This window comes from Oncorhynchus gorbuscha, linkage group LG05 (genome assembly GCF_021184085.1).
Source record: "Oncorhynchus gorbuscha isolate QuinsamMale2020 ecotype Even-year linkage group LG05, OgorEven_v1.0, whole genome shotgun sequence".
NCBI classification, from domain to species: domain Eukaryota; kingdom Metazoa; phylum Chordata; class Actinopteri; order Salmoniformes; family Salmonidae; genus Oncorhynchus; species Oncorhynchus gorbuscha.
This window is the reverse complement of record NC_060177.1, coordinates 16,547,055-16,572,217: the sequence shown is the minus strand read 5'-3', so window position 1 is coordinate 16,572,217 and position 25,163 is coordinate 16,547,055. Positions and strand designations below refer to the sequence as shown.

At 45.4% G+C, this 25,163-nt stretch overlaps 2 protein-coding genes across 8 annotated transcripts in view; one reads left to right on the top strand and one right to left on the bottom strand.

Moving 5' to 3' along the window:
• The window catches only part of LOC124035566 (adenylate cyclase type 2-like), a 68,126-nt gene extending 51,922 nt beyond the window's left edge, over window positions 1-16,204 (top strand). For 5 of the 7 annotated variants that reach the window (XM_046349052.1, XM_046349051.1, XM_046349054.1 and 2 more), the window contains 19 exons: window positions 244-402; window positions 635-767; window positions 870-1,058; window positions 1,301-1,341; window positions 2,094-2,153; window positions 5,201-5,278; window positions 5,583-5,652; window positions 7,720-7,817; window positions 7,986-8,070; window positions 9,886-10,023; window positions 10,256-10,360; window positions 10,628-10,812; window positions 11,116-11,230; window positions 11,325-11,483; window positions 12,998-13,144; window positions 13,257-13,364; window positions 13,559-13,673; window positions 14,895-15,019; window positions 15,171-16,204. In XM_046349052.1, the coding sequence (XP_046205008.1) occupies window positions 244-402; window positions 635-767; window positions 870-1,058; window positions 1,301-1,341; window positions 2,094-2,153; window positions 5,201-5,278; window positions 5,583-5,652; window positions 7,720-7,817; window positions 7,986-8,070; window positions 9,886-10,023; window positions 10,256-10,360; window positions 10,628-10,812; window positions 11,116-11,230; window positions 11,325-11,483; window positions 12,998-13,144; window positions 13,257-13,364; window positions 13,559-13,673; window positions 14,895-15,019; window positions 15,171-15,317 (2,257 nt within the window). In that variant the 3' untranslated portion in view covers window positions 15,318-16,204. Of the gene's footprint in view, window positions 1-243; window positions 403-634; window positions 768-869; window positions 1,059-1,300; window positions 1,342-2,093; window positions 2,154-5,200; window positions 5,279-5,582; window positions 5,653-7,719; window positions 7,818-7,985; window positions 8,071-9,885; window positions 10,024-10,255; window positions 10,361-10,627; window positions 10,813-11,115; window positions 11,231-11,324; window positions 13,145-13,256; window positions 13,365-13,558; window positions 13,674-14,894; window positions 15,020-15,170 lie in introns of those variants that run through there. The other 2 variants (XM_046349056.1, XM_046349057.1) reach the window with 2 other exon arrangements.
• Window positions 16,205-16,975: 771 nt separating this feature from the next.
• Window positions 16,976-24,658, bottom strand: LOC124035567 (bromodomain-containing protein 7-like). The gene is given in 18 exon segments (XM_046349058.1): window positions 16,976-17,133; window positions 17,374-17,514; window positions 17,908-18,048; window positions 18,342-18,444; window positions 19,116-19,175; window positions 19,270-19,372; window positions 19,716-19,851; window positions 20,236-20,343; window positions 20,545-20,620; window positions 20,772-20,898; window positions 21,905-22,077; window positions 22,407-22,517; window positions 22,700-22,844; window positions 23,437-23,494; window positions 23,657-23,768; window positions 24,091-24,137; window positions 24,140-24,259; window positions 24,601-24,658. Coding segments are annotated over 18 exon segments (1,866 nt in total). The 5' UTR covers window positions 24,644-24,658; the 3' UTR covers window positions 16,976-17,071.
• Window positions 24,659-25,163: the final 505 nt, after the last annotated feature.

The window sequence follows — 25,163 nt, the reverse complement described above, 5'->3', positions numbered from 1 at the left end:
CGAGGTAGTTATGTACTGTATATATAGGGAGGGGTAAAGTGACTAGGCAACAGTATAGATAATAGACCGTAGCAGCAGCGCATGTGGTGAGTATGTGTGGCATCAGTATGCATGTGTGTGCATGTTATGACAGGACTGAAATAGTTGATTTGTTCACCTGGCTCTGATGTCAAAGCAATAAGAAGGAATCCCAGAGAAACCTAAATGAACACACATCTGACAGATTCTGATCCTGCTCCTCAGACAGGTGCGCGAGGCCACAGGTGTGGACATCAACATGAGAGTGGGCGTGCACTCCGGCAACGTGCTCTGCGGTGTGATTGGCCTCCGCAAGTGGCAGTTTGACGTTTGGTCACATGACGTCACCCTGGCCAATTATATGGAGTCTGGAGGCTTACCTGGGTATGTTAGTAGTTGAGTTAACCATGTATGGTAAATCTTTAATCCTAATGGTGGCATTTTTTAATTTTATTGAACCTTTTATTTAACTAGGCAAGTCAGTTAAGAACATTCTTATTTTCAATGACGGCCTAGGAACAGTGGGTTAACTGCATTAATTATTAACTTACTAGTAGTAACCTAGTCCTAGTAAGTCCATTTTACTAATAGTAACCCCCATCTTTGTCTTGATCAGGCGCGTCCACATCACTGAGGCCACCCTGAAGCACCTGAACAAGGCCTATGAGGTGGAGGAGGGGAACGGTGGGCTAAGAGATGCCTACCTGAAGGAGCTCAACATACAGACATACCTTGTCATCGATCCTCGGGTGAGCTACCTCATTTAATGCATTACCTCCAGAATCCCTGACAAGGGCCTTATCTGTATATGTGAGACTGTACTCCTCGTTAACGTGTGTGTGTGTCATCAGTCTAAGAACCAGGCTCTGAACAGCCACAGCATGCCCAAGCCGCGTGTGAATGACGGGCTGAAGATGCGGGCGTCAGTGAGAATGACCCGTTACCTGGAGTCCTGGGGCGCCGTCAAACCCTTCGCCCACCTACAGAGCAGAGAGGGGTACACCACAGACACCATGGTCAATGGAAAATCACGCTGCAAGGTGAGTGACGGCTGGGGGGCCACTGAATTATAACTGATGAAAAGATTACCAGACATACTTCCTCTAACAGAAATAGTCCACTTTACACATCAAGCATAACAGGTTGAAATGTATTGCTACAAGCATAAGTATTTCCTGTGGAAGACTGTTGTGACTGTTGATGACATATTTACATGCTGCTTTACTTCTTGCTATTTTACGCACGATGTGTCTAACAACAGTTGTTTTAAAAATGTTTCTAGGACATCCCTCTGCGCACAGCTCACTCGAAGATCACTGAGAGGTAAGGAAGGCCAAGTCTGAGAACACGGAGAGGATGAGTTCATTTGTTTATATGTTAATTAACAAGAGCCCTGAACTGACGTCAGACTCCTTACTGGATTGGTACTCCTGCTATGCATCAGTCTGTTGATACAGTGGGTGTTTATGGTTGTGGATGTGTATTTGGGAAGCCAGTTCTTTTTTTGAATTACCAAATGCAAAAAGATCAGTGACTGTACAGTAAATGTTAAGCAATTTGTAAGTCCACTTAATGTTACACGTATTGTATATAAAAACCCAAACACATTTACTTTTTATAAGGTCATCAATTTTGGTCGCTTAGGGCTTAGAAGTAGTCTCTTTTTCCTCATTACTGGCAAAAGCTGAACCACATGTGAGTGCAGTAGACAGGACAGTGAAATAAGAAAATTGCCCCGAAAGACCTTTTGTCTCGGCTGTGGTTCTAGTGGACACCGATACTGTGAATGGACACTTAACAGGAACCGGCTGTGTTGCTTCCGATGTGGTCAGTGGCCCTTCCTATGTTCTTTCATTTGGTTAGGAACAGTCCCTCTTCATGTTTAAAAAAAACAAAATATTTTCTTTATTCAGTTACAATACAAGCTTTATTAATATTTGATCCATTCTACGGAGACAGACATTTGTTTTTTTTAGTACACATGAATCCTCACATACAACACACAACAGTCCCATACAGGGACAACGATGTCACCATGTTGAATGTATCTATCTCTCACTGTTGGTCCCTGACAGCTTTGATGAGTCTGTAGAGGAGCCCTTCTCCTCACCCGCCCCTCCGCTCAGCACCTATAAGTGAGTGGAGCCAGCATGGCTCACAATGCAACTGCTCCCTTCTGAGTGGAGGAGGAGAATCTTGATGTTTCACAGCACCATTAACCTCCAACCCTTCTTTCTGGGTTAACACTCCTCCCTGCCCCCCCATACTGCCTAGAGCTGCCTCACTCTTCTGTATAACAGGGCATCACAGGGATTCCCATGCCTTCACAAAGCAAGCAGGGCATAGTAACCACTCCCTAGTGTTTAAAGTGTGTCTTTTTGTTTTCCCACTGGAGTTATGTGCTGTTATAAACACCCTGTGTGTGTCTCTGTCTGTCTGTGTGTGTTTCCTTCCTGATGAGGCATGGGTACTGCTGGGAGACTACTGTACAGTCACCAGAGTTCAACTAACACACACAACATCCTGCACATACCCACACTATAGAATGAATGACACACACACCCCTTCTCTCTGTTTCCACTAATGCTGAGAATGGCCTAAACCAGTTGCCTCCCTGCACAGCACACTGGGACTGAATAACCTGCATGACCTTGGCTGGTTTACCAGCATCCATCCATTTGTCTGTCTGAGTGTGTCAGTCTGTGTGTCGGTCGGTCTGTCTGCATGTCGGTCTGTCTGCGTGTCGGTCTGTCTGCGTGTCGGTCTGTCTGCGTGTCGGTCTGTCTGCGTGTCGGTCTGTCTGCGTGTCGGTCTGTCTGCGTGTCGGTCTGTCTGCGTGTCGGTCTGTCTGCGTGTCGGTCTGTCTGCGTGTCGGTCTGTCTGCGTGTCGGTCTGTCTGCGTGTCGGTCTGTCTGCGTGTCGGTCTGTCTGCGTGTCGGCCTGTCTGCGTGTCGGTCCGTCTGCGTGTTGGTCGGTCGGTCTGCGTGTTGATCTGCATGTCGGTCCGTCTGCGTGTTGGTCGGTCGGTCTGCGTGTCGGTCTGCGTGTTGGTCTGTCTGCGTGTTGGTCGGTCTGCATGTCGGTCGGTCTGCGTGTCTGTCCGCGTGTCGGTCGATCTGTCTGTTTGTATGCTTGTCGTTCGGTCTGTTTGTCTGCGTGTCGGTCTGTCTGTCTACGGGTCGGTCGGTCAGTCGGCCGGTCTGTCTGCGTGTCGGAGGTCTGTCTGTCTGCGTGCCGGTCAGTTGGTTGGTCTGTCTGTCTGTGTGTTGGTCGGTCTGCGTGTCCGTCTGTCGGTCAAACTGTATGCATGTCGGTCCGTCTGCAAGTTGGTCAGTCCGTCTACGTGTCTGTCCATCCATCGGTCTGTCTGCGTGTCGGTCGGTCTGTCTGCATGTCGGTCTGTCTGCATATCGGTCTGTCTGCGTGTAGATCGGTCTGTCGGTCTGTCTGCATGTCGGTCTGTCTGCATGTCGGTCTGCGTGTCGGTCGGTATGCACGCTGGTCGGTTGGTCTGCGTGCTGGTCTGCATGTCGGTCTGCGTGTTGGTTTGTCTGCGCGTCGGTCGGTCTGCATGTCAGTCCGTCTGCATTTCTGTCTGCGTGTCGGTCGTTCTGTCGGTCTGTCTGCGTGCCGGTTGGTCTGTCTGTGTGTCGGTCTGTCTGCGTGCAGGTCGGTCGGTTGGTCTGTCTGTGTGTCGGTCGGTCTGCGTGTCCGTCTGTTGGTCAGTCTGTATGCATGCCGGTCTGTCTGCAAGTTGGTCAGTCCGTCTGCGTGTCTGTCTGCGTGTCAGTCGGTCTGTCTGCGGGTCGGTCTGTCTGCGTGTCAGTCTGTGTTGGTCGGTCTGTCTGTTTGTCTGTTGGTCGGTCGGTCTGTCTGTGTGTCGGTCGGTCTGCGTGTCAGTTGGTCGATCTGCGTGTCGGTCTGTCTGTCTGCGTGTCCGTCGGTCAGTCCGTCTGCGTGTCCGTCGGTCAGTCCGTCTGCGTGTCTGTCTGCGGGTCGGTCTGTCTGCGGGTCGGTCGGTTGGTGTGTGTCGGCCAGTCTGCGTGTCGGTCTGTCTGCCTGCGTGTATCGGTCAGTCCGTCTGCGTGTCCGTCTGCGTGTCTGTCTGCATGTCCGTCGGTCTGTCTGCGGTTCGGTCTGTCTGTGCGTCGGTCGGTCTGCATGTCGGTCAATCTGTCTGTCTCGGTCTGTGTCTTGGTCGGTCTCTGTGTCGGTCGGTCTCTGTGTCGGTCGGTCTCTGTGTCGGGTGTCGGTCGGTCTCTGTCTGTCTGCGTGTCGGTTCTGTCTGTCTCCTGTGTCGGTCGGTCTGTCTGTCTTGTCGGTCGGTCTCTGTGTCGGTCGGTCCTCTGTCGGTCGGTCGGTCGGTCGGTCCCTGTGTCGGTCGGTCGGTCCCTGTGTCGGTCGGTCCCTGTGTCTGTCCCTGTCGGTCGGTCCCTGTGTCGGTCGGTCCCGGTCGGTCGGTCTCTGTGTCGGTCGGTCTGTGTCGGTCGGTCTCTGTGTCGGTCGGTCTCTGTGTCGGTCGGTCTCTGTGTCGGTCGGTCTGTGTCGGTCGGGTCGGTCTCTGTGTCGGTCGGTCTCTGTCGGTCTCTGTGTCGGTCGGTCTCTGTGTCGGTCGGTCTCTGTGTCGGTCGGTCTCTGTGTCGGTCGGTCTCTGTGTCGGTCGGTCTCTGTGTCGGTCGGTCTCTGTGTCGGTCGGTCTCTGTGTCGGTCGGTCTCTGTGTCGGTCTCTGTGTGTCTCCGTGTCGGTCTCTGTGTCTGTGTCGGTCTTTGTGTCTGTGTCGGTGTCTGTCGGTGTCTCTGTCTGCCTGTGTGTCTTGTCTATGGTTTCTGTGTCAGTCGGTCTGTCTGTCTGTCGGTCTGTCTGTCGGTCTCTGTCTGGTCTGTTTGTCTGTGTTCTGTCTGTCTGTCTGTCTGTCTGTCTGTCTGTCTGTCTGTCTGTCTGTCTGTCTGTCTGTCTGTCTGTCTGTCTGTCTGTCTGTCTGTCTGTCTGTCTGTCTGTCTGTCTGTCTGTCTGTCTGTCTGTCTGTCTGTCTGTCTGTCTGTCTGTCTGTCTGTCTGTCTGTCTGTCTGTCTGTCTGTCTGTCTGTCTGTCTGTCTGTCTGTCTGTCTGTCTGTCTGTCTGTCTGTCTCTGTCTGTGTGTCTGCTAGTCTACCTCTTCCTTATTGTCTGAGGGTTTTACAGGAACAAGTCCCAGAAGAGCAAGTTTGATGAGGAGCTGCACAATGAGATGACCACCACCATCGATGAGCTCAGCAGCAAGTGAGTCTCTATAGTCACTAAATAGTCAAAATACATTCTGAGATTAGTCACTAGGTAGGACCACAAGTTTAAACCTAATCTCAGAATGAAGGGTCTAATGTTATCTAATCTTCCTAGCCACCAACATATACCCTGAGAAAAGTATTATTTAGCCAATTGTGAATAATATTGACAAAGATGAGTCAAAGCTATCTGAAAATGTATTTTACATATTGAGTTGTAAAAATAGAGAGCTCGCTCTCACATACACCCACTCACTCTTTCACACTCTCTTCCTCACGCTTTCTCCCCGTGTGACCTTCAGGCAGTGGGTGAAGTCTGAGGAGATTAGCAGTCTGGCTGTGTGGTTTCCTAAGAAAGAGCTGGAGAAACAGGTGAGTGTTTGTCTCAGAGCTGTCTAGACACTGTTGAGAGGAGCATTGCTGTCCTAGTATACACTGTAGTAGTTACATCTCCACAATGAATATCTCTAGAACCTTATAGATACAATGTGAAGAAATATATCAGTTGTCTCTGGAATAACTACATGTAACTACCAATTGACATATTCTATGGTCTCTATACACCGTGGAAAGGAGCCTTACTGTCCTAATATACAACAGATACATCTGTACAATGGCAATGTCAAGAGCCTTTATGTAAGATACAGTATAAAGAAAAACATTTGCACTTGAAATTTTAATTCCTAACCCTTACAACATGTTAAATGTTATATCAGAATCTATTTATATCTCTGATTAGCCTACACAGACGTGTTCTTAGTGCTTTCTGAAAGTATTCAGACCCCTTACCCTTTTTCCACATTTTGTTACAGCCTTATTCTAAAATGTATACATTTTTCCCCTCATCAATCTACACACAATATTACATAATGACAAAGCGAAAACAAGTTTTTAGAAATTCTAGCACATTTACTACAACATTTTTACGTAAGTATTCAGACCCTTTTCTATGAGACCTAAAATTGAGCTCACATGCATTCTGTTTCCATTGATCATCTTTGAGATGTTTCTACAAATGATTGTAATCCACCTGTGGTAGATTTAATTGATCCCACAGTTGACAGTGCATGTCAGAGCAAAAACCAAGCTATGAGTTGAAGGAATTGTCCGTAGAGCTCCGAGACAGGATTGTGTCGAGGCACAGATCTGGGGAAGGGTACCAAAAACATTCTGCAACATTGAAGGTTCCCAAGAACACAGTGGCCTCCATCATTCTTAAATGGAAGAATTTTGTAACTCTTCCTAGAGCTGGCCGCCTGGCCAAACTGACCAATCGGGGCGGCAGGGTAGCCTAGTGGTTAGAGCGTTGGACTAGTAACCGGAAGGTTGCAAGTTCAAACCCCCGAGCTGACAAGGTACAAATCTGTCGTTCTGCCCCTGAACAGGCAGTTAACCCACTGTTCCTAGGCCGTCATTGAAAATAAGAATTTGTTCTTAACTGACTTGCCTGGTTAAATAAAAGGTGACCAAGAACCCAGTGGTCCCTCTGACGGAGCTCTAGAGTTCCTCTGTGGAGATGGGAGAATGTCCTTCCTTCCAGAAGGACAACCATATCTGCAGCACTCCACCAATCAGGCCTTTAGGGTAGAGTGGCCAGACTCGTCAATAAAAGGCACATGACAGCCCACTTGGATGACACATGACAGCCCACTTGGATGACACATGACAGCCCGTCACATCTGGAGGAAACTTGGCACCATCCAAGAATGGTGGTGGCAGCATCATGCTGTAGGGATGTTTTTCAGTGGCAGGGACTGGGAGACTAGTCCGGGTTGAGGGAAAGATGAACGGAGCAAAGTACAGAGAGATCCTTGCTGAACCTGCTCTAGAGTGCTCAGGACCTCAGACTGGGGCGAAGGTTCTCCTTCCAACAGAACAACGACCCTAAGCACACAGCCAAGACAATATAGGAGTGGCTTCGGGACAAGTCTCTGAATGTCCTTGAGTGGCCCAGCCAGAGCACGGACTTGAATCCGATCGAACATCTCTGGAGAGACCTGAAAATAGCTGTGCAGAGACGCTCCCCATCCAACCTAACAGAGCTTGAGAGGATCTGCAAAGAGGAATGGAAGGAACTCCCCAAATACAGTTGTGCCAAGCTTGTAGCGTCATACCCAAGAAGGCTCGAGGCTGTAATTGCTGCCAAAGGTGCTTCAACAAAGTACCAAGTAAAAGGTCTGAATACTTGTGTTTTATTTTATTTTTAATAAAATTACAAACATTTCTAAAAACCTGTTTTTGCTTTGTCATTATGGGGTATAGTGTGTAGATTGATAAAGAAATATATTTTCTAATCAATTTTAGAATAAATCTGTAACGTAACAAAATGTGGAAAAGTCAAGGTGTCTGAATACTTTCCGAATGCACTGTACATACTGTAGAAACTGTGTTCTTAGTATTTGTGAGAGGTTCAAACATGACTTCTTCTGTCCTCCCCAGTACCGAGCCATTGATCTGCCCATGTTCAAGCACTACATCGGCTGTGCCACCTTCATCTTCTTCTGCATCTTTGTGGTTCAGATGTTTGTGACAAAAGAGTGAGTGGTTTTCCCTTGTGGCTATAAGAAACACATTTCTCAACCGCTATTGTCAGGTACGGTAGTAATAATAGCTTTCCTCTTAAACCATGGAATAATAATGGCATGACAACCAATATTTGAACTTTTGGTATTCAGTGTTGGATCTTTCCCTTCTTCATCCCTCAGTTCCAAAATGTTGGGAATGTCATTTGGAGTGCTGGCCTGTGTCCTCCTGTTGACCTTGGGCATCTGTTTCGCAGGTCACCTGCAGGTCAGTGGGAGTTTTAGGCTTAGGTCACAACAAGCCATATTTCTGGACAGGGCAAGGCTTAGTTGACTGTGTGTGGGGGTGGGGTACATGTGTGTGTGTGTGTACTGTGTGTATTTCTTACTGTGACAGTGGAAACATGCTTTCTGCCTAGGTTTTATAAGCTATTCCATCTATCCCTGTTTTTTTCCCAATCTATCCCCGGGAAGCTGTACATTGCTGTTATTGGCCATGAACAGCTGGTGCATACCATCTCAATGCCATGGTGCAGACAGACGGGCAGTGTAGTTATTACATTTACTAGTCAGAGATACACCGAGTGTACAAAACATTAGGAACACCTTCCTTCTACCATACCCCATTCAAAGGAACTTAAATATTTTGTCTTGCCCATTCACCCTCGGAATGACACATACACAATCCATGTCTCAATTGTCTCAAGGCTTAAAAATCCTTCTTTAACCAGGTCTCCTCCCCTTCATTTACACTAATTTAAAGTGGATTTAACAGGAGACATCAATAAGGGATCATAGCTTTCACTTGGTCAGTCTATTTCATGGAAAGAGCAGGTGTTCCTAATGTTTTGTACACTCAGTGTATTATCCTGTCTTTCTGAAAATAGACTGAACATTCAGTGCTGCTGTGTTAGTAAGTCACACATTGTCTCAACATGGAAGATGTCATCAATGTCACATGCTCGCGTATCTTAATACTCGCTTATCCCCCACCCCCCACTTATACACACTCACCTGTCCCCATCTCCCCCTCCTATCCACTCCTCCTCTCCCATGCATTTCACCCCCACTTATACACACTCACCTGTCCCCATCTCCCCCTCCTATCCACTCCTCCTCTCCCATGCATTTCACCCCCACTTATACACACTCACCTGTCCCCATCTCCCCCTCCTATCCACTCCTCCTCTCCCATGCATTTCACCCCCACTTATACACACTCACCTGTCCCCATCTCCCCTCCTATCCACTCCTCCTCTCCCATGCATTTCACCCCCACATATACACACTCATCCCTTCCCCATCTCCCCTCCTATCCACTCCTCCTCTCCCATGCATTTCACCCCCCATATACACACTCATCCTTCCCCTCTCCCCCTCCTATCCACTCCTCCTCTCCCATGCATTTCACCCCCATATACACACTCATCCCTTCCCCTCTCCCCTCCTATCCACTCCTCCTCTCCCATGCATTTCACCCCCATATACACACTCATCCCCTCCTTCCTCCTCTCCCATGCCCCCCCATATACACACTCATCTCTTCCCCTCTCCCCCTCCTATCCACTCCTCCTCTCCCATGCATTTCACCCCCATATACACACTCATCCCTTCCCCTCTCCCCCTCCTATCCACTCCTCCTATCCCATGCATTTCACCCCCATATACACACTCATCCCTTCCCCTCTCCCCCTCCTTTCCACTCCTCCTCTCCCATGCATTTCACCCCCATATACACACTCATCTCTTCCCCTCTCCCCTCCTATCCACTCCTCCTCTCCCATGCATTTCACCCCCATATACACACTCATCTCTTCCCTCCCCCTCCTATCCCTCCTCCTATCCCATGCATTTCACCCCCCTATACACACTCATCCCTTCCCCTCTCCCCCTCCTTTCCCTCCTCCTCTCCCATGCATTTCACCCCCATATACACACTCATCTCTTCCCCTCTCCCCCTCCTATCCACTCCTCCTCTCCCATGCATTTCACCCCCCATATACACACTCATCCCTTCCCCTCTCCCCCTCCTATCCACTCCTCCTCTCCCATGGCTGGATGCCTCGCTCCTCCCACCCCTCAGCGCTTGTTTCCGGAGAAGTTGTCGTCCTGCCAGTGGCTGCCTGCTGTGTCCGAGGCAGTGGTCAAGAGGCCATGTGTGCGCCTCCCTCTGGTTACTATCACCACTGCGGTCATCATCATCCTAGCAGTCTTCAACCTGGTAAGTTAACGCAACAACTCACTATCTCACTGATTAAACATAGAACAGAATGCCATCACGTGTACATGCAATTACATCAACTTGTAATAGCAACAAGAGCATTAGCTTCCTATTGTAAGAAGAACATCAAGTCATCAACAGAAATGCCAATAACACATGCTTCACAGCCTTTTTGTTTTCGGAGTCAGACCCACTTAGCGGTTAACTATCAGTCAAATCTGGTTCCCTCTAGTGCTTCATCCAGACGAAGTCACCGTGTGATATCAATGGTAACCCTGATCTGATTCCATCTGACAACTCCAGTGAGCAACATCCGGACACCCTGTACTACCTGCCAGTGAGTGATGCCTACAATATCCCTCACTAACAGGTCTTCTGTAGCTCAGTTGATAGAGCACGGCACGCTTGCAACACACGGTTCTGAAATTATGCTTTCAATTTCAGTGTTTTTATTGTCGTTTGCAAATATATACTCAGCCATTTCACGTAAAAATAATAAATGACAAATAATAAACATTGAAATGAACAACTGGAACTTTCCATTGATGGTTTTCATTGTCTCCTTCCTCTCTTTCTCTATCCGTCTCTCGCTTTTTTCTCTCAGTACTCTGTGTTCAGCTGTATCCTGGCTCTCATAGCTTGTGGAGTGTTCCTGAGGGTGAGCTTTGAGCTTAAAGTGGTCTTCCTCACCCTGGCCTCCACAGCCTACTACATCATCATCCTCAGCGCCAAGGCTGGTCTCTTCAGCTGCTATGGACAAATGCTTTACAACCAACTCAATGAAAACAGGTACTATAGCATGTGTTGTGTACCAGGCCTGGGATAGATTCAGTTTTCAATTCAGGAAGATTTTCAGGAAGAAATAAATCATGTGTATATATATAATTAAGTCATTTCTGAAAATTGCAAAAAAAAAATCTATGAAGGTTGTTATAATTCATTAATTGAATTTCAATCCACTTACTGAATTGACTACTGAATTCACCCCAACCCTGTTCTGTACTGTGCATAAAACACCTGGTATTGTATCCAGCCTGGTTTATACTGAGCTTGACTTTAGATTACCTCTAACCCCTGAGCTCTGTGTTCCAGAACTGAGGACTCTGGGACCATCCTGAGAGCGTTGGGGCTGGTCAAACACCCTGAGGTGATGAGCTGCATATATATCACCTTGTTCCTGGTCACCATGCTCATCATCTCACAACAGGTCAGGACATGTTCCTTTCTCTTCTTTGTTGGTCCTCTCTTCACCTACCCCTTTCCTTTTATTACTAAATGACCACATCACTTCTGTCCTGTAGAATGAGTCATGCTTCCGCCAGGACTTCCTTCTGAAGAACAAGAACCGTACGGAGCAGGATGAGATCGAGACCAGGGAGAACCTGAACCGCCTGCTCCTGGAGAACGTGCTGCCGGCCCATGTGGCTGCGCTGTTTGTTGGGGAGAATAAAAAGAACGAGGTGGGATTCCTCACAAACACTTTACTTACTGAGAAGTACAAGGTAGGAGTCCAGGACGGATGACTGGTAGTCGACTGAGTCCAACTCATCCTTCGCTCCTCCTCCTATCTACACTGGGGTCCCATCTCCACTGGCCTGCACCCACTAAAGCTTAGTGGGAAACACTTAGTTGTGGAATTGTTTGGATTTACCCATAAATGGTTTATTATGATTTCCAGTAGTGTGGTTAAGGGATGGAACCCCCAGGGTAAGGACAGTCCCACTTCTATGGATCATTGTACCGTATATCAGTGCCTGTCTCACCCCACCTACCAACCCACAGCTCCATGAATCAGCCCCTTCATCGGAATTGTGATTTGTGATGTCATCTTTGTGTCAGCATGGTAGAGACAGAGCCACTGCATTCTTACAGCAACATCCTCAACTCCTACTGCCCCTACTCACAGCCACTCTCAAATAGTCCACATCAACGTCTTCAACTCCTGCTGCCCCTACCCTCAGCCACTCTCAAATAGTCCACATGATACAGACATAAGCACACTAGACAAACCACTGATAAGCAGAGTCACTTAATCAAAACGGTGTCATTTTAGTTAAAGAAATGTACAATGTTTATTCTAAACAAGCTGGACAATACTTTGTAATATCTTTTTGTCTTACTTCATAAGATATGACAAACTTGCAGCAATTCAGGACTTGGCCTACTTTTACCTCTACCACTGAAGGCCATGGACATCCCCTCCTCTATGATGTCTCCCTCACTCCGACTCTCCACAGCCCAGTCACAGGGTTATGTGTTACCTCTAAATCACCATGGTCACTCTGACACATTTTGACTAAGGTCTTAAAGTCAGTGACGGAGAAATAATTCAGCCTTTGTATAAATCTGGTTGAACTATTTACTCTTGACATGTTTTTCTGGAAGCACAAACACAACAGAACAGCTATTTGTGTTTGACATGTAGGTTACCGCCTGAGAAGTCCTGTACTGAAGCTGCTTCCGCTGTTAAAGATGAGTGTTCATCAGCTTAGCTTGAACACTGCATATACCTGACAATAGTAATCCCAATGGATGGCACAGTGTCAAATCAAATAAGCAACACAACAAAAAGCATGAGGGGGAAAAAACGAGTTAATATGCTTTGAAGTTTTCCTAAGATTTGACATCTAGGAGTAGAAGCATGGGACTTCAATGGCCTCCCTCTCTACCAGAGAATGGGTTTTAGAGGCCCTGTTTAACATTGGCTCCTCTTGTACAGCCTAATCACTGGCCATTTCCTTGCCAGACGTCAACACAGTGAAAACAGTTAGGAACGTCTGGCACTGAAGGAACTGTTGTGGTGTCTGTCTCTCTCAGCATTCTGAATGGGATGTTTCTTAAAGATGTGGCTCTGTGCTCTAATGTCTCCTAATATTTCCTGTGTGAACCTGAAACCTCCCTGTATCTCTGTTGTGAAGTGTATGTCTATGTTCTTCTGCTTAGTGTTACTACATGGCATTGCCTCCTTCCTCAGGACCTGTACTACAAGTCATATGACTGTGTGTGTGTGATGTTCGCCTCGGTACCGGACTTCAAAGAGTTCTACACGGAGTGTGACATCAACAAGGAAGGCCTGGAATGTCTGAGGCTCCTCAATGAGATCATAGCAGATTTTGATGAGGTCAGAGGACCGCTGGCAACCATCAATGAACTAAAATGACACGTGTCCCAGTAATAGGAATAAGTAAACGGCTAACCCTGGCTCACATATCCACTTGTTTACCCACACACAGCTGCTGTCCAAGCCCAAGTTCAGTGGAGTTGAGAAGATCAAGACCATCGGAAGCACTTATATGGCAGCCGCTGGGCTGAGTGGCACCCCAGGACAGGAGAATAACCAGGTAGCTACTAACTATTTGACCCAGGTCACATGGAAGGGGAGGGGCTACACAGCATGCAACTATGCATCCCTTTGATTTTCTATACTATAGAACTTTACCATAAAACTTGGTTAACGACACAGTATAGATAAAGTTATGTATGTCCAGTAGTAGTGTCCTGTGTGTGGACTTCATGATGAACTGTGTTGTTTCAGGACCGAGATAGGCAGCAGGCACAGATAGGGAACATGGTAGAGTTTGCCATTGCCCTCATTGGCAAGCTGGATGGCATCAACAGACACTCCTTCAACAGTTTTAGGCTGCGTGTGGGTGAGTCAAGCTTGGGCACTGGCCTGGGCATATATGAACTATATTCATTAACTAGTACCATATACATTAACTACCCATTACGTCTGCAATGTGTCTGGTTCTATCCATCTTTATTAGGGTTTCATTAGTTGTTATTCTAGTGCTAAGAGTTTTTCCTGAACACCTGCACCTGACCTGGTCAGGAGAAATTGCGAGCTCTAGTTATAGAACAAAACACTCCTGGCCCTGTGATACCCTGTCTATCTAACCACGTAGGAGGACATTATTTCCAACTGTCCACAATAGCTAACTTTGCCTCTACATAATACCGCTGGTCTCCCTGTGTACTGTTGAGACATAGTTCTCAGGCAGCTTATTCTGAGCAGATCCCCCAGGCTTTAGGAAAACATTTATAATACTCGAGAGATAAAAGCACACATTAGGGTTTTAATACATAAACACAAAAAGCTGGCATGAAATACAATTTTAAAATATCAAAGGACTGGTGCGTCAAAGGATTTTTTCACATCTTTGTCCCAAGAAAAATCTCAATAACAAATGAAGTCCACATAATTCTCCCTGGAAGACATTTTCTTATGAAAAGGCAGAGATTCCGACATGAACAAAGGGTCTGTCTGAACAACTGGCAGCAGTGGCAGGTAGCATAGTGGTGAAGAGCGTTGGGCCAGAAACCAAAAGGTTGCTGGTTCGACTTCCCTAGCTGACTAAGGGAAACATCAGTCGATGTGCCGTTGAGGTACCCCAATTGCTCCTGTAAGTCGCTCTGGATAAAAGCTTCTGCTAAATGACTAAAATGAAAAATGTAAAATGGTTTTGACTCCCTGTGGTTGACTCAGCCAGACAAGCTGATGGTACTTGTAAGACCCTGTTAGTGAATATATTTATTTCCAATTGTTGTCTGTGCCATCAGTTATAGCGCTGGGCCAGTAAACGAAAGTTTGCTGGATCGAATCCCTGAGCTGACAAGGTAGAAATCTGTCAATCTGCCCCTGGGCAAGGCAGTTAGCCCACTGTTACCCGGGCGCCCAAGACGTGGATGTCGATTAAGGCATCCCCCCGCACCTCTCTGATTGAGGGGTTGGGTTAAATGCAGAAGACCCATTTCAGTTGAAGGCATTCAGTTGTACAACTGACTAGGTATCCCCCCTTCCCTACAGTATTTGACTGGTTTATTCCCAGCAGGTATCTTGTTATGTGTCACTGTCTGCCTGCTTTTCACAGGCATTAACCATGGGCCTGTCATTGCTGGGGTGATTGGAGCCAGAAAACCTCAGTATGACATCTGGGGCAACACCGTCAACGTGGCCAGTAGGATGGAGAGCACTGGAGAGCTGGGCAAGATTCAGGTTCAGTACAACAACCTAGTCTTGTCAGGCATACAGTATTGTCCTTGCTAGTCTGGCTGGAGAGATGAACTATAACCACACTAAAAACATGGCTGCATGCATTCAGCATAGTAATGTGTCTTGTTCCTTGCTTCGTCTGTTTCTGCTCCAGGTCACAGAGGAGACGTCGGACGTGCTCCAGAAGCTGGGCTACTCCTGCGAGTGCCGAGGCCTCATCAACGTCAAGGGAAAAGGCGAGCTGACAACCTTCTTTGTGTGTACGGACATGAGCAAGCAGCAGGGAATGGGCCTGAGCTGAGGTCTACGGTGAGCACACTACTGTGTGTGTGGCCTGGTTGCTTATATGTGTGCTGGGTCGGTTACAGGACACAGTCTAGCATTCAGCACAGACTAATTACATGAACGCACATAAGTTAACATGCTTAGAGTAAACCTACCGGAGCGCACAAATATAATTCATCTCAGTGCTTCAGTCAGCAATCATCCTGACCGGACCAGAACAAGACTTGAAGACATGACCTTGTGGTCCTAGAGGTTATATTTCAGATTGTTAATGTTTCCAGGAATCACTTTGGGAGATTCTTGATTGGAAATACATTTTTACTGCAGCTGACTTGTTTTGGAGATCCAGTTCCAATGTGTGCATTCAATTGACATGGAGGTTACGTCAAGCACTGGTCGTCGTCATACTGGATTCTATCACCTGATATTCCTAGAACCTTGCTGGAATCATGATGCACAAAAAAACATATTCAGTCCCTCTTAAAACTGAGCTGTTTATCAAGCAAATGGTGACCAAAACAATGGAGTGAGTTCTGCTGCACGTGGAGTGACAAAGTGTACTGTACATACTCTCATGGTTTTCTAGACCTTAAAAAGGTAAACTAAGCTAAATGACGTTGTCACAGGCTGCACCGCAGATATTGTGATTAGTGAGATGCAAGACTTTGCTCACAGGTTCCCTTCATGCTGTTAACAGCGTGGCAGCATCGGAACCAAAACAGCAGAGAAGTTTAAATTTGCACTCCAACGCTCTGTGGAAATTATTACTGTGTAATGGACAGTTTATATGGTATGAGGTGTACTGTTTACCAATTTCTATCAAATAAGCTTAGAACACATGCCTGATTAAGAATAAGTGCTATATGCACTACAATCAATGAGTAAAACAAAACATTCTGGTGACTGTATGAAAAGTTTCATTTGACTGAAACAAAACAGAATTGTCTTGAGAGCCTAACTCAGTGCTGTGCAGTATACTTCAGCCATAGTTGTAAATGTATAGATTGCATTGACTAGCCAACATTAACCTGCAGTGTCTTGTGTAGACAGGCAGCATATGCGTTTTTGGGAATCGCTGGTCAAACTAACATTCTACTTGGTGTTCTTTGTGTACCTAAACCTGCTGTCAAACAATCAACTGTCTGTATTGTTGCAGTTAACATTAGACTAACATACAGGTTAGAATAGTGTGATGATAATGCCATTTTTAAAAGACCACCTGAAATCTCAGCCTGTTTGGTGGGATGGAGTTTTGACCAGGCAGTAAATTAGCTAAGACAAAGAAAGCGTTCCAAACCTCTCGGCCAATAACAGCTTGTTTTCAGCTCTCCCCAATCACATCAGACAGTCCTAGCAAATTTAGCTTAGAAGCAGTTCGTTTGAATGTTGTTTCATTGAAAACAGTAACATACTTGTTACCCATAAATGATTTGGTAAGATTTAAATGTCTGCATTGGACCTTTTAAGATACATTCTTCTCTGTGCCTCAGAAAACTGACTTGTCCTGTGGCCTTACTCAACATCTGACTGCCAAACGAATGTGCCCATGTTGCTTTCATGTTATGCTGTCTGAGGAATCAATGTGAGTTTGCATTTGGTACAGTTTTGCTAAAGGCTGAATCCCAACTTGATTTACAAAGACAAGGAATAACAGATTGGATAAGGTAGATGACAAATGGCTTAATATAAAACATTTATTAAAAGAAATGCAAACAAAACCTTTTTGTACACTACAAATGTTATCAGGAGGATGGCTGCTGTGAAATTCCATTATACTGCAATGACTGTAATCTGCTGAACTTCAGGCACGGTATCCATCAGCTCAGCATCCACTGGAATCAAGATGAGACATAAGGAAATAGTTTGACATTTCAATTCATATGTAGCCATAACATTTATTGTTTATACACACCAACACTATTCAATACAACTTTACCACCTCGGGCAATTTTAAAGTCAGTTTTGCAAGTAGGCTTACTACTTCACTGAACACATTAACAAAATTAACCAGTATATGGTTAGAATGTTTACTACCCATGAACTAAATGATATGCCGGGTGGTGTAAGACTACTTGTGGTGAGGTCTATGAGTTGTTCATCTGCCTCTGGGGTTATAGCGATGCCCATGGCCCTCCTGATCCCGTACACACTGCTCACATCTCCTGGAGACACCTGACTAGTCAGTTGGGCCAGGTTACCAGTCACCTTCTCCGCTACAGAGAGACAAATGGGAAATTATATTAGAATCCAACTTCAAGCCAAAGGTGGAGTCCAAATAAAGATCACGGGTAGCGGTATAGCTGAGAAATGGATGGCCCAGGCATTTCTTCCATTGTAATTAACATAGTCAAAAGGAAATAGCTTTGACAGAGAAATTCATGTTTAGTCATAACCGTTTCTGGCTGCACTATTTTTACAGGGTTCAAACCAAAGCTTGAATCCAAACAAAGACTTGTGGGGGAAAGGTGACAGTCAGCTGCACAACAATGACTTCAACTGAGATGTCTTCCGCATTTAACCCAACCCAATTGAATCAGAGAGCCCCCACCCAATAAAATAGACAGTGGAATTCCATTCTCCTTTCAAATAAAAAAATTAAGTGTTACCCAGCCGCAGCTCCTTGGTGGTTGGGGCTAGCAGGCAGATGTTAAGGGGCTGCTTGACACTCAAGCGTTCCCTCTGCGCTTCCCGCAGCTCGCAGAGGAGCTTTGTCGTCTCATCCAACTTCTGCTGGAAATGTTGGGCCTCTGATGCACAAAGACATTCACACTCGTTACTTAAATTTCAAAAGGAAGCTTGCAGAGTCATCTACAATGGGTTCCATTTCTTGAATTATCTTCATAGACCTCATTCAACTGGGACTGCACATGTCCTACAACAGCCCAGAGAGGCTGCAGGAGTCAGAAATGCCTCAATTACCTTGAGGAAGGGTTTAAACCTAGGGGAATTAAAATGTAACTCTTTGGCTCTCAGTAGCTTTAGAGAATTAACTGGCATGCTGTTGGGGTTTGCCCTTTGGTCAGTTAGAGCTGATCTTTACCCTCAGAGAGGAGGTCAGGTGGATTCTGGAAGTCCAAGCCGATCACAGAGCCCAGGGAGGCTAGCCTGTTTACAGTCTGCTTGCTCGCTTCGGGTTCAACCACCTGAGGGAAAAACAGAAGGGTTAGGTTAGTAAAAGCATTTTTGTTTGGATTCCAAGTCACCCAGCGCTGCAGTCAGTTAATCTTTGAAATTGCATTGCTGAAAGGAGGCCCATCAGCCAGGCCAGCTCTTTTCTGGTAGCTCCAGTCAATACCTCTGTCAGTCCCTTTCCAATAAAGAGCAGCAGCAACACCCAACCAGGGAATGAGGATAAACTGGACACTGGCCAAGCACAGCAAACAGCCAGGTATAGAGCTGCTGTGTGCTTAAGAGAGGCCTGATGCATTTCTTTCCTCCAGCGTCTACACTGCTGTGACTGAGGAGCCATTCAGCCGCCCAACGAAGGGGGCGCAGAAAGAAAACAGACACATCCCTGACAGAGTGGGTGAACAGACCTGGTCTCAGGGGCTGTTGGAGAGAGGCAGTGTTTTGAAGGGGAAATGTTCTTTCTGTGTGTTGGATCATAGCAGCTAGCTAACGAGCCTGCCATGTTGACACAGCTGGAACAGCTACATCATGTGCAGAAGCTGTTAATATTATTCAACACTGTTGGTGGGGCGGGTTAGCTGGGGTTCACTTCAGCTGGGTGTAGTTGACCTAGGGTGTGGTGTCTCTCCTTCATCTGCTGAGGTTGTCCACGTTTAGTGTCCTAGTGTATCTGAGACTGACTTACCTCCATGTCCTTGTCTTCAGTCTCAGAGGATTCTGTTGGCCCTTGCTCATCTGGATGGGTCTGACGGGCAAGAACACATCAAGTTAGTATTGTCCAAAGAAATTTTAAAAATAGCCATATAATTCCCATGCAGATACATGCTTAATGGTTCTACCTCTCTCAGGGTTTTGGAGTGCTCCCCATTAGTCAACGCATCCAGGAGGTTGTCTGCCAGTTTGTACATGTGCTTCTCCGATTTGGACAGGAACTCCGAGAGGCTGCAGACACAATGACAAACACATTACATCAGTGTGTGTGTGTGTATGGTAGTCACATTTGGTCTCCTCTCAGAAACAGCAGTAGGGTCGTATCAGGTTTACCATGTGGTTTTAGCCTCCACCACAGTGAATCTCATCCACGCCAACAGAACCATAAAGTGCCTACTCTCATATACAAACCCAATGAAATACAGGGGCATCTGGACTGTTATGAGCATGCTGGAATGCTCAAAACTTTGTTTGTTTGGAATTATTAACTGTAAAGTAGGCCCTTGTAAATGTCAGATCTTGACCACAATATTACACCGTAATGTAGGGGGAGGATGAGGAGCAACATGCATACCTCTCAGATCCCTGGAGGCTGGCTTCCTCTCCATAGAAGGAGTAGATCAGGTCAGTGTCCTCTTTCCCGATGTTGGCGAAGCTCGAGTCGTAGGCGGGCGCGTAGGAGGTGTACGGACCATAGTTCATGTACGATACTGTGAGAGCAGAGATTGGATTACATTACAGCTCGTAAACACTGATGGAGATACAGGACCACAGGCTGAGAGCTCAGCCTCTCAGAGATACATTTATAGGACTATGAAAAACTGTTTTTTATAGAATCACAATCTGACATGGCTACATGACCTTATCAAATCTTATGGAAAAATAGTTGCCCATGAATGGATTTATAAATGGATACATTGAGACTGGTATTTGTTGGTTGAACTTTGGATTTATACATGTGCTTCCATACAAGCTCTGGGTTCAGTCACTCAGATGAGAAGAGGTTATTCCGCCACTCTTGGGAGATGATGGAAGTCGATAAAATAAATGCTTTTTGATTATTAAACCTTGTCACTAAGGCCCCTTCAGCTTACCTGGTGTGACCATGTTCCTCTTGTCCTCCTTAAAGCCCTGCAGGGTGTTGATGCCACTCTGCAGCCGGTTGGACATCATGCCCAGCTTCACAGGGCAGTAGCCCACATCTGTAGAGATAAGAGTTGATTGAGAAAGAGGCTCATTTACAATTAAAAGCTGATGATTTTATTACACTTGTTAGGTTCATCAGAAAGATAGAGTTGATGACAGTTGGAATCAATCATGGATTCCTATTTTCCCATGTTGCACAAATAGAAATGGATATAGCGCAACGAGCTAATTGCGGGCGTGACTATGACAGGACCTACCTCCAGCCACAAGGTTGTCTGGGCTCAGGATTGCCAGTGTGGTGGAACCATCAGACTTTCTCCTCTCAAAGTCCAGCTACATAACCAAATAAAACAATAGTTGTATTATTACATTAGTGAACATAAATATTCACTAAATTAGACCATACATTTCCTTTATTGTAGATGGGGTAAGAGATTGGTTGGCCTAAACAGTTTAAGCCAATTCCATAGCCCGTAGCTCTCACCTCACTCTCCAGCCCTCTGTTGGACAGTTTGCCTCCCGAATCGTCAATGAGCTTGCGGATCTCCTCAAGCTCCTTCTCTGCCTGACTGAAGACCTTGGACACTTTGTCTTTGGAGTCGTTGTCTTTCCTGGAAGTATTGGAGAACACAGAGTATAGAGGAGTAGGAGACTATGAACTTAACTGATTCATAGGGTTTCATTGTTCAATACCAGAAAAGGATCAGCAGAAAATAGGAATTTATTTTGCTGGCATCCATTAGTGATTACAATACATTTTGAAACAGTCATAACATCTAAATCTAATAGAGAATACATCTCATGCTGTAGCTACAGTACATGTTCCCAATGAATATGCTGCCAGTATACATTCAATCAAACTTCACATCAAATCTTATAAGTCCTCATGCTGTAGTCTGTTATTTGCAAAAGCATTTCAAGTAAAAATGTATTTGTCACATGCCCCAAATACAACAGGTAAGAGTAGTGTACATTCTACAAGCATTGCCTTTTTCACCTCGTAGCTAAGTAACCCAAAACCTAAGTTGCATTGTGATTGGACAAAAGCAATGACTGTACAGCCCCTCCCTAGAACTCATTTTTATCAGACCTTAGTGAAATGCTTACTTCAAGCCCTTAACCAAAAATGCAGTTAAGAAAATAACTTAAAGAAAACAGAATTTTCTACCCATTACACCTCAGTGGGGTTTCCAAGGACAACAACTCGTAGGTTTCAGAGAGTGATTGGTGTGAAAGGTGCTGCATAGTGCTGACTGAACACAAGACCTGACACGCTCAGAGGCATTCCTTTCATTATCGCTCATCCTCCAGCCCATCTGTGGAAAGAACTGATCCACCAAACACTTGGGAGAACAAGCCCTCAGCACTTGGACACTATCCATGACTTAACATTAGTGTGTAATACTGCTTGCTTGCTTCTTGGTTGGGATCTGTATTTGGTAAATGGCCAAGAACAGCTTCTCACAGTCTAAGCACCGTAACCACTATTGGAAGGCTATATATTAGTCTATGTAAATTGTGTCCGAGATCAATATCCATACATGATGACTTTCCAAGCAATTAATAACTAAAAGCATATGGTCAGTGTTCATGTGCAGGGTAAAGTTATCACGGTACCTGTGAGAGTTTGGTGCAGACTGGGTAGTCTCGCTAGAATCTGTGGGGCTGGGACAGTCTTTACGCTGGTCTATGCTTGAGTTCCTCACCTCTCCAGTCTTACTTGACTGGTTAGCTGGGTTCTCTAGGTCAGCCATGAACTCAATACTCTGCCTCAGGCTCTCAAGCCTCTCCTGTGGGACAGCGAGAGAGACAAGAGTTGACTCAGTGTTTCACCAACATTTATGCCATAATCTGTCATGTTCCTATCTCAGGGTCTTGTGATTAGTCTTCTGGGGCCCCAATTATCACAAAACATTGTGGTGAAAATTAATATCTAAACATTCAGAGGTATGAATATGGTGCCCTCTGCTGTTCATATGTGGCAACTAGTGATTATTTCACCCAGGCACACACAGTTTCCTATATACAGATTAAGCCTAATCCAGGACTAAAACCCATTCTCAAGCGAAGATCCCATATGTATGTGTCAAGTTTACTTCTGTAGAGGCACTCCCCTTACCGGGCGGAGAATCTTCATGCCAGAGTGGAGCAACTTCCTGGCAGCTTTGTGGTAAATGGTCTCTGGCTTGTTGTAGATCATAGCATTCTCACACATGATCCTGAAGTCCTCCTGTATCAATGGAGACACACGGCAGTCAGTCACTGGACTCTGCATATGTTTAACATTGGTTTCTATTTAATAAACACTTCAGGTTTGATTGTCAATCAACCCACTGCTTTAGAATGAGACGACAAAATAAAGCTTTTCTGGAAAGTTATTTGTCAAGAAGGTAGAGCAGCTGACAGATGTACCTTAAGTTCCTCTAGTGACTGATAATACTCATTATTGACTTTCTTCTTCATTGCGCCGAAGTCCATGGGCCGCTTGATGATCGTGGAGTAGCCAGGAGCGATAAGGTCAGTCACAGGGAACGAGAAAAACGCACTTGGGTCTTTCCTACAAGAGAAAATATGTTGTTGCTTTGATAGGCCTCAATGCAACAGCTATTTTACCAGATAAGTTGACTGAGAACACATTCTCATTTACAGCAACGACCTGGGGAATAGTTACAGGGGAGAGGAGGGGGGATGAATGAGCCAATTGGAAGCTAGGGATGATTAGGTGGCCATATGAGTGCCAGATTGAGAATTTAGCTGGGATACCAGGTTTTTATTTGACTAGGCAAGTCATTAAGAACCAATTCTTATTTACAATGACGGCCAAACCCTAACGACGCTGGGCCAAATGTGAGCCACTCTATGGGACTCCCAATCACGGCCGGTTTGTGATACAGACTGGAATCAAACCAGGGTCTGTAGTGACGCCTCTAGTACGGAGATGCAGTGCATTAGAACGCTGCGCCCCTACTCTTACAATAATTGGCATGGGATCTTTAGTGACCATAGAGTAAGGACACCCGTTTGAAGTCCCATCTGAAAGACGGCACCCTACACAGGGGTGCACTACTCTGGGGCATCGGGATATGTTTAGATCAGAGGAAACAGACTGCTAATCAATTCAATGACAATTTCTTAGTAACAAGCTTCACCTTTGGAGCTGTCTGATGAGTTGACTCAAGGCTTCCTGCAGTGGGGTCAGTTCTTTCTCTGAGAATGAGAGAGAGAAAAAGCACACGAGGGAGTGAGGTGGGTAAAGAAGAGATTAAGATAAATAATGGTTAAAATGACTTTATACATCAATAGAAATTAATGGCCAAGAAAGGATTATGGAAAAGTGGCAGCCATTGTAGAAACCGGCAAGTAAGTTACCTTCCACTTTATTCAAGGAGGATGCCAGTTCAGAATGGATAGGGAGGCGAGCAGGACCCCTATCATCCCAGTCTGTATCAGCGTCCTGTCCCTCCTTCTTATTCTTCGTCATCTAAATGCACCATATAAACATGTTTGACACAATTATAATGTTTGATAGATCACCTAGGAGTCAGTCTATTGGCCAAATAAACCCCTTTTTGAATTCTGAAAATCAAAATCCACTTCAACGTTTAAGTATTGGGCTCTTGAGCAAATCCATGTTGTCAGAGCTGAATTCCCCAACAGGATGGTCTCTGCTCCAATCAGTTGGTGGAGTTCAGACACTTAAACATAGGTGGAGTTTAGTCAGCTAGCACCACCCACATTCCACTCAAAAACAGTACACAAAGGTAAACATGGGCTGTAATGAAAATATGGATTCCCAAACTCACCTTTTTCTTGTCATCAACTGGTGACATGGTATCGATCATTTCCTTATTTTCTTTTTCTTGTCCTTGTGTTTCTCTAAATCTGTAAATGTGTTTTCAAAGCTCGAGCCTCCAGTCGTCACCTCATTTCCAGCAACCTTGAGAACCAATTTAAGTGGTCTCTCCCCGTACTCTGTAGGTGGGACACATTGGGTTAGCTTTAAGTAGATTTCCAAATATTTGATCGTAACCAACTCAAGTTGCTGCTGACAGTTCGCTAGCCAGCTCGCTCAACTGTGAGGTATCCAACTAGTTAGCTAACTTAACTTGCTATGCTGCAAACAACAACGTTAGCTAACGTTACCTCCCTACCTGGCTAAAAAATGTAAATAGCTAACTTGTAGTGAATTCAAATGGGTGATTATGCGCTAGCTAACCAAAGCTCGCGCGAAAACAGCTATGAAGCGCAAGCCTTTTAATTGTCCCAAGGAATTCAACCAATACCAGCGCATTGGCGATCTAAATGTGTCTTACCTTCATATTTTTCAGACTTGTGCTTTTTATGCTTCTTGCCCATTATTTATATGTTTTTAATCTTTACGCTAGCTAACAACAATGTTATTCTTTGTTTTCTCTCCTGGAAGGAATAGCAATCGATTGCAGCGTGCTTGTTTGGTGCAGCGCCGCATGTCGGCTGGAGGTAAAATCACATTATTTTATCACCACGTGCAATGTTTATTTGTAGTTAAGCCAAACCGACCTAACGTGTCCGTGTTGTAAATAAGAATTAGTTGTGAACAGACTTGCCATATATATATATATATATATATATATATATATATATATATATATATATATATATATTAAATGACATAAGAATGTATCAACTTAAGCCACCTGTAGGGGGTGTGATTAACACAGTATTGGTCTCAAGGTTTTCCTAAGACTTCTAAACTGGACAGTGGTATCAAAAGCAATGTAGGCCTATAGTACATTTGTACATTTTTTATGTATTTTTTTATTTCACCTTTATTTAACCAGGTAGGCCAGTTGAGAACAAGTTCTCATTTACAACTGTGACCTGGCCAAGATAAAGC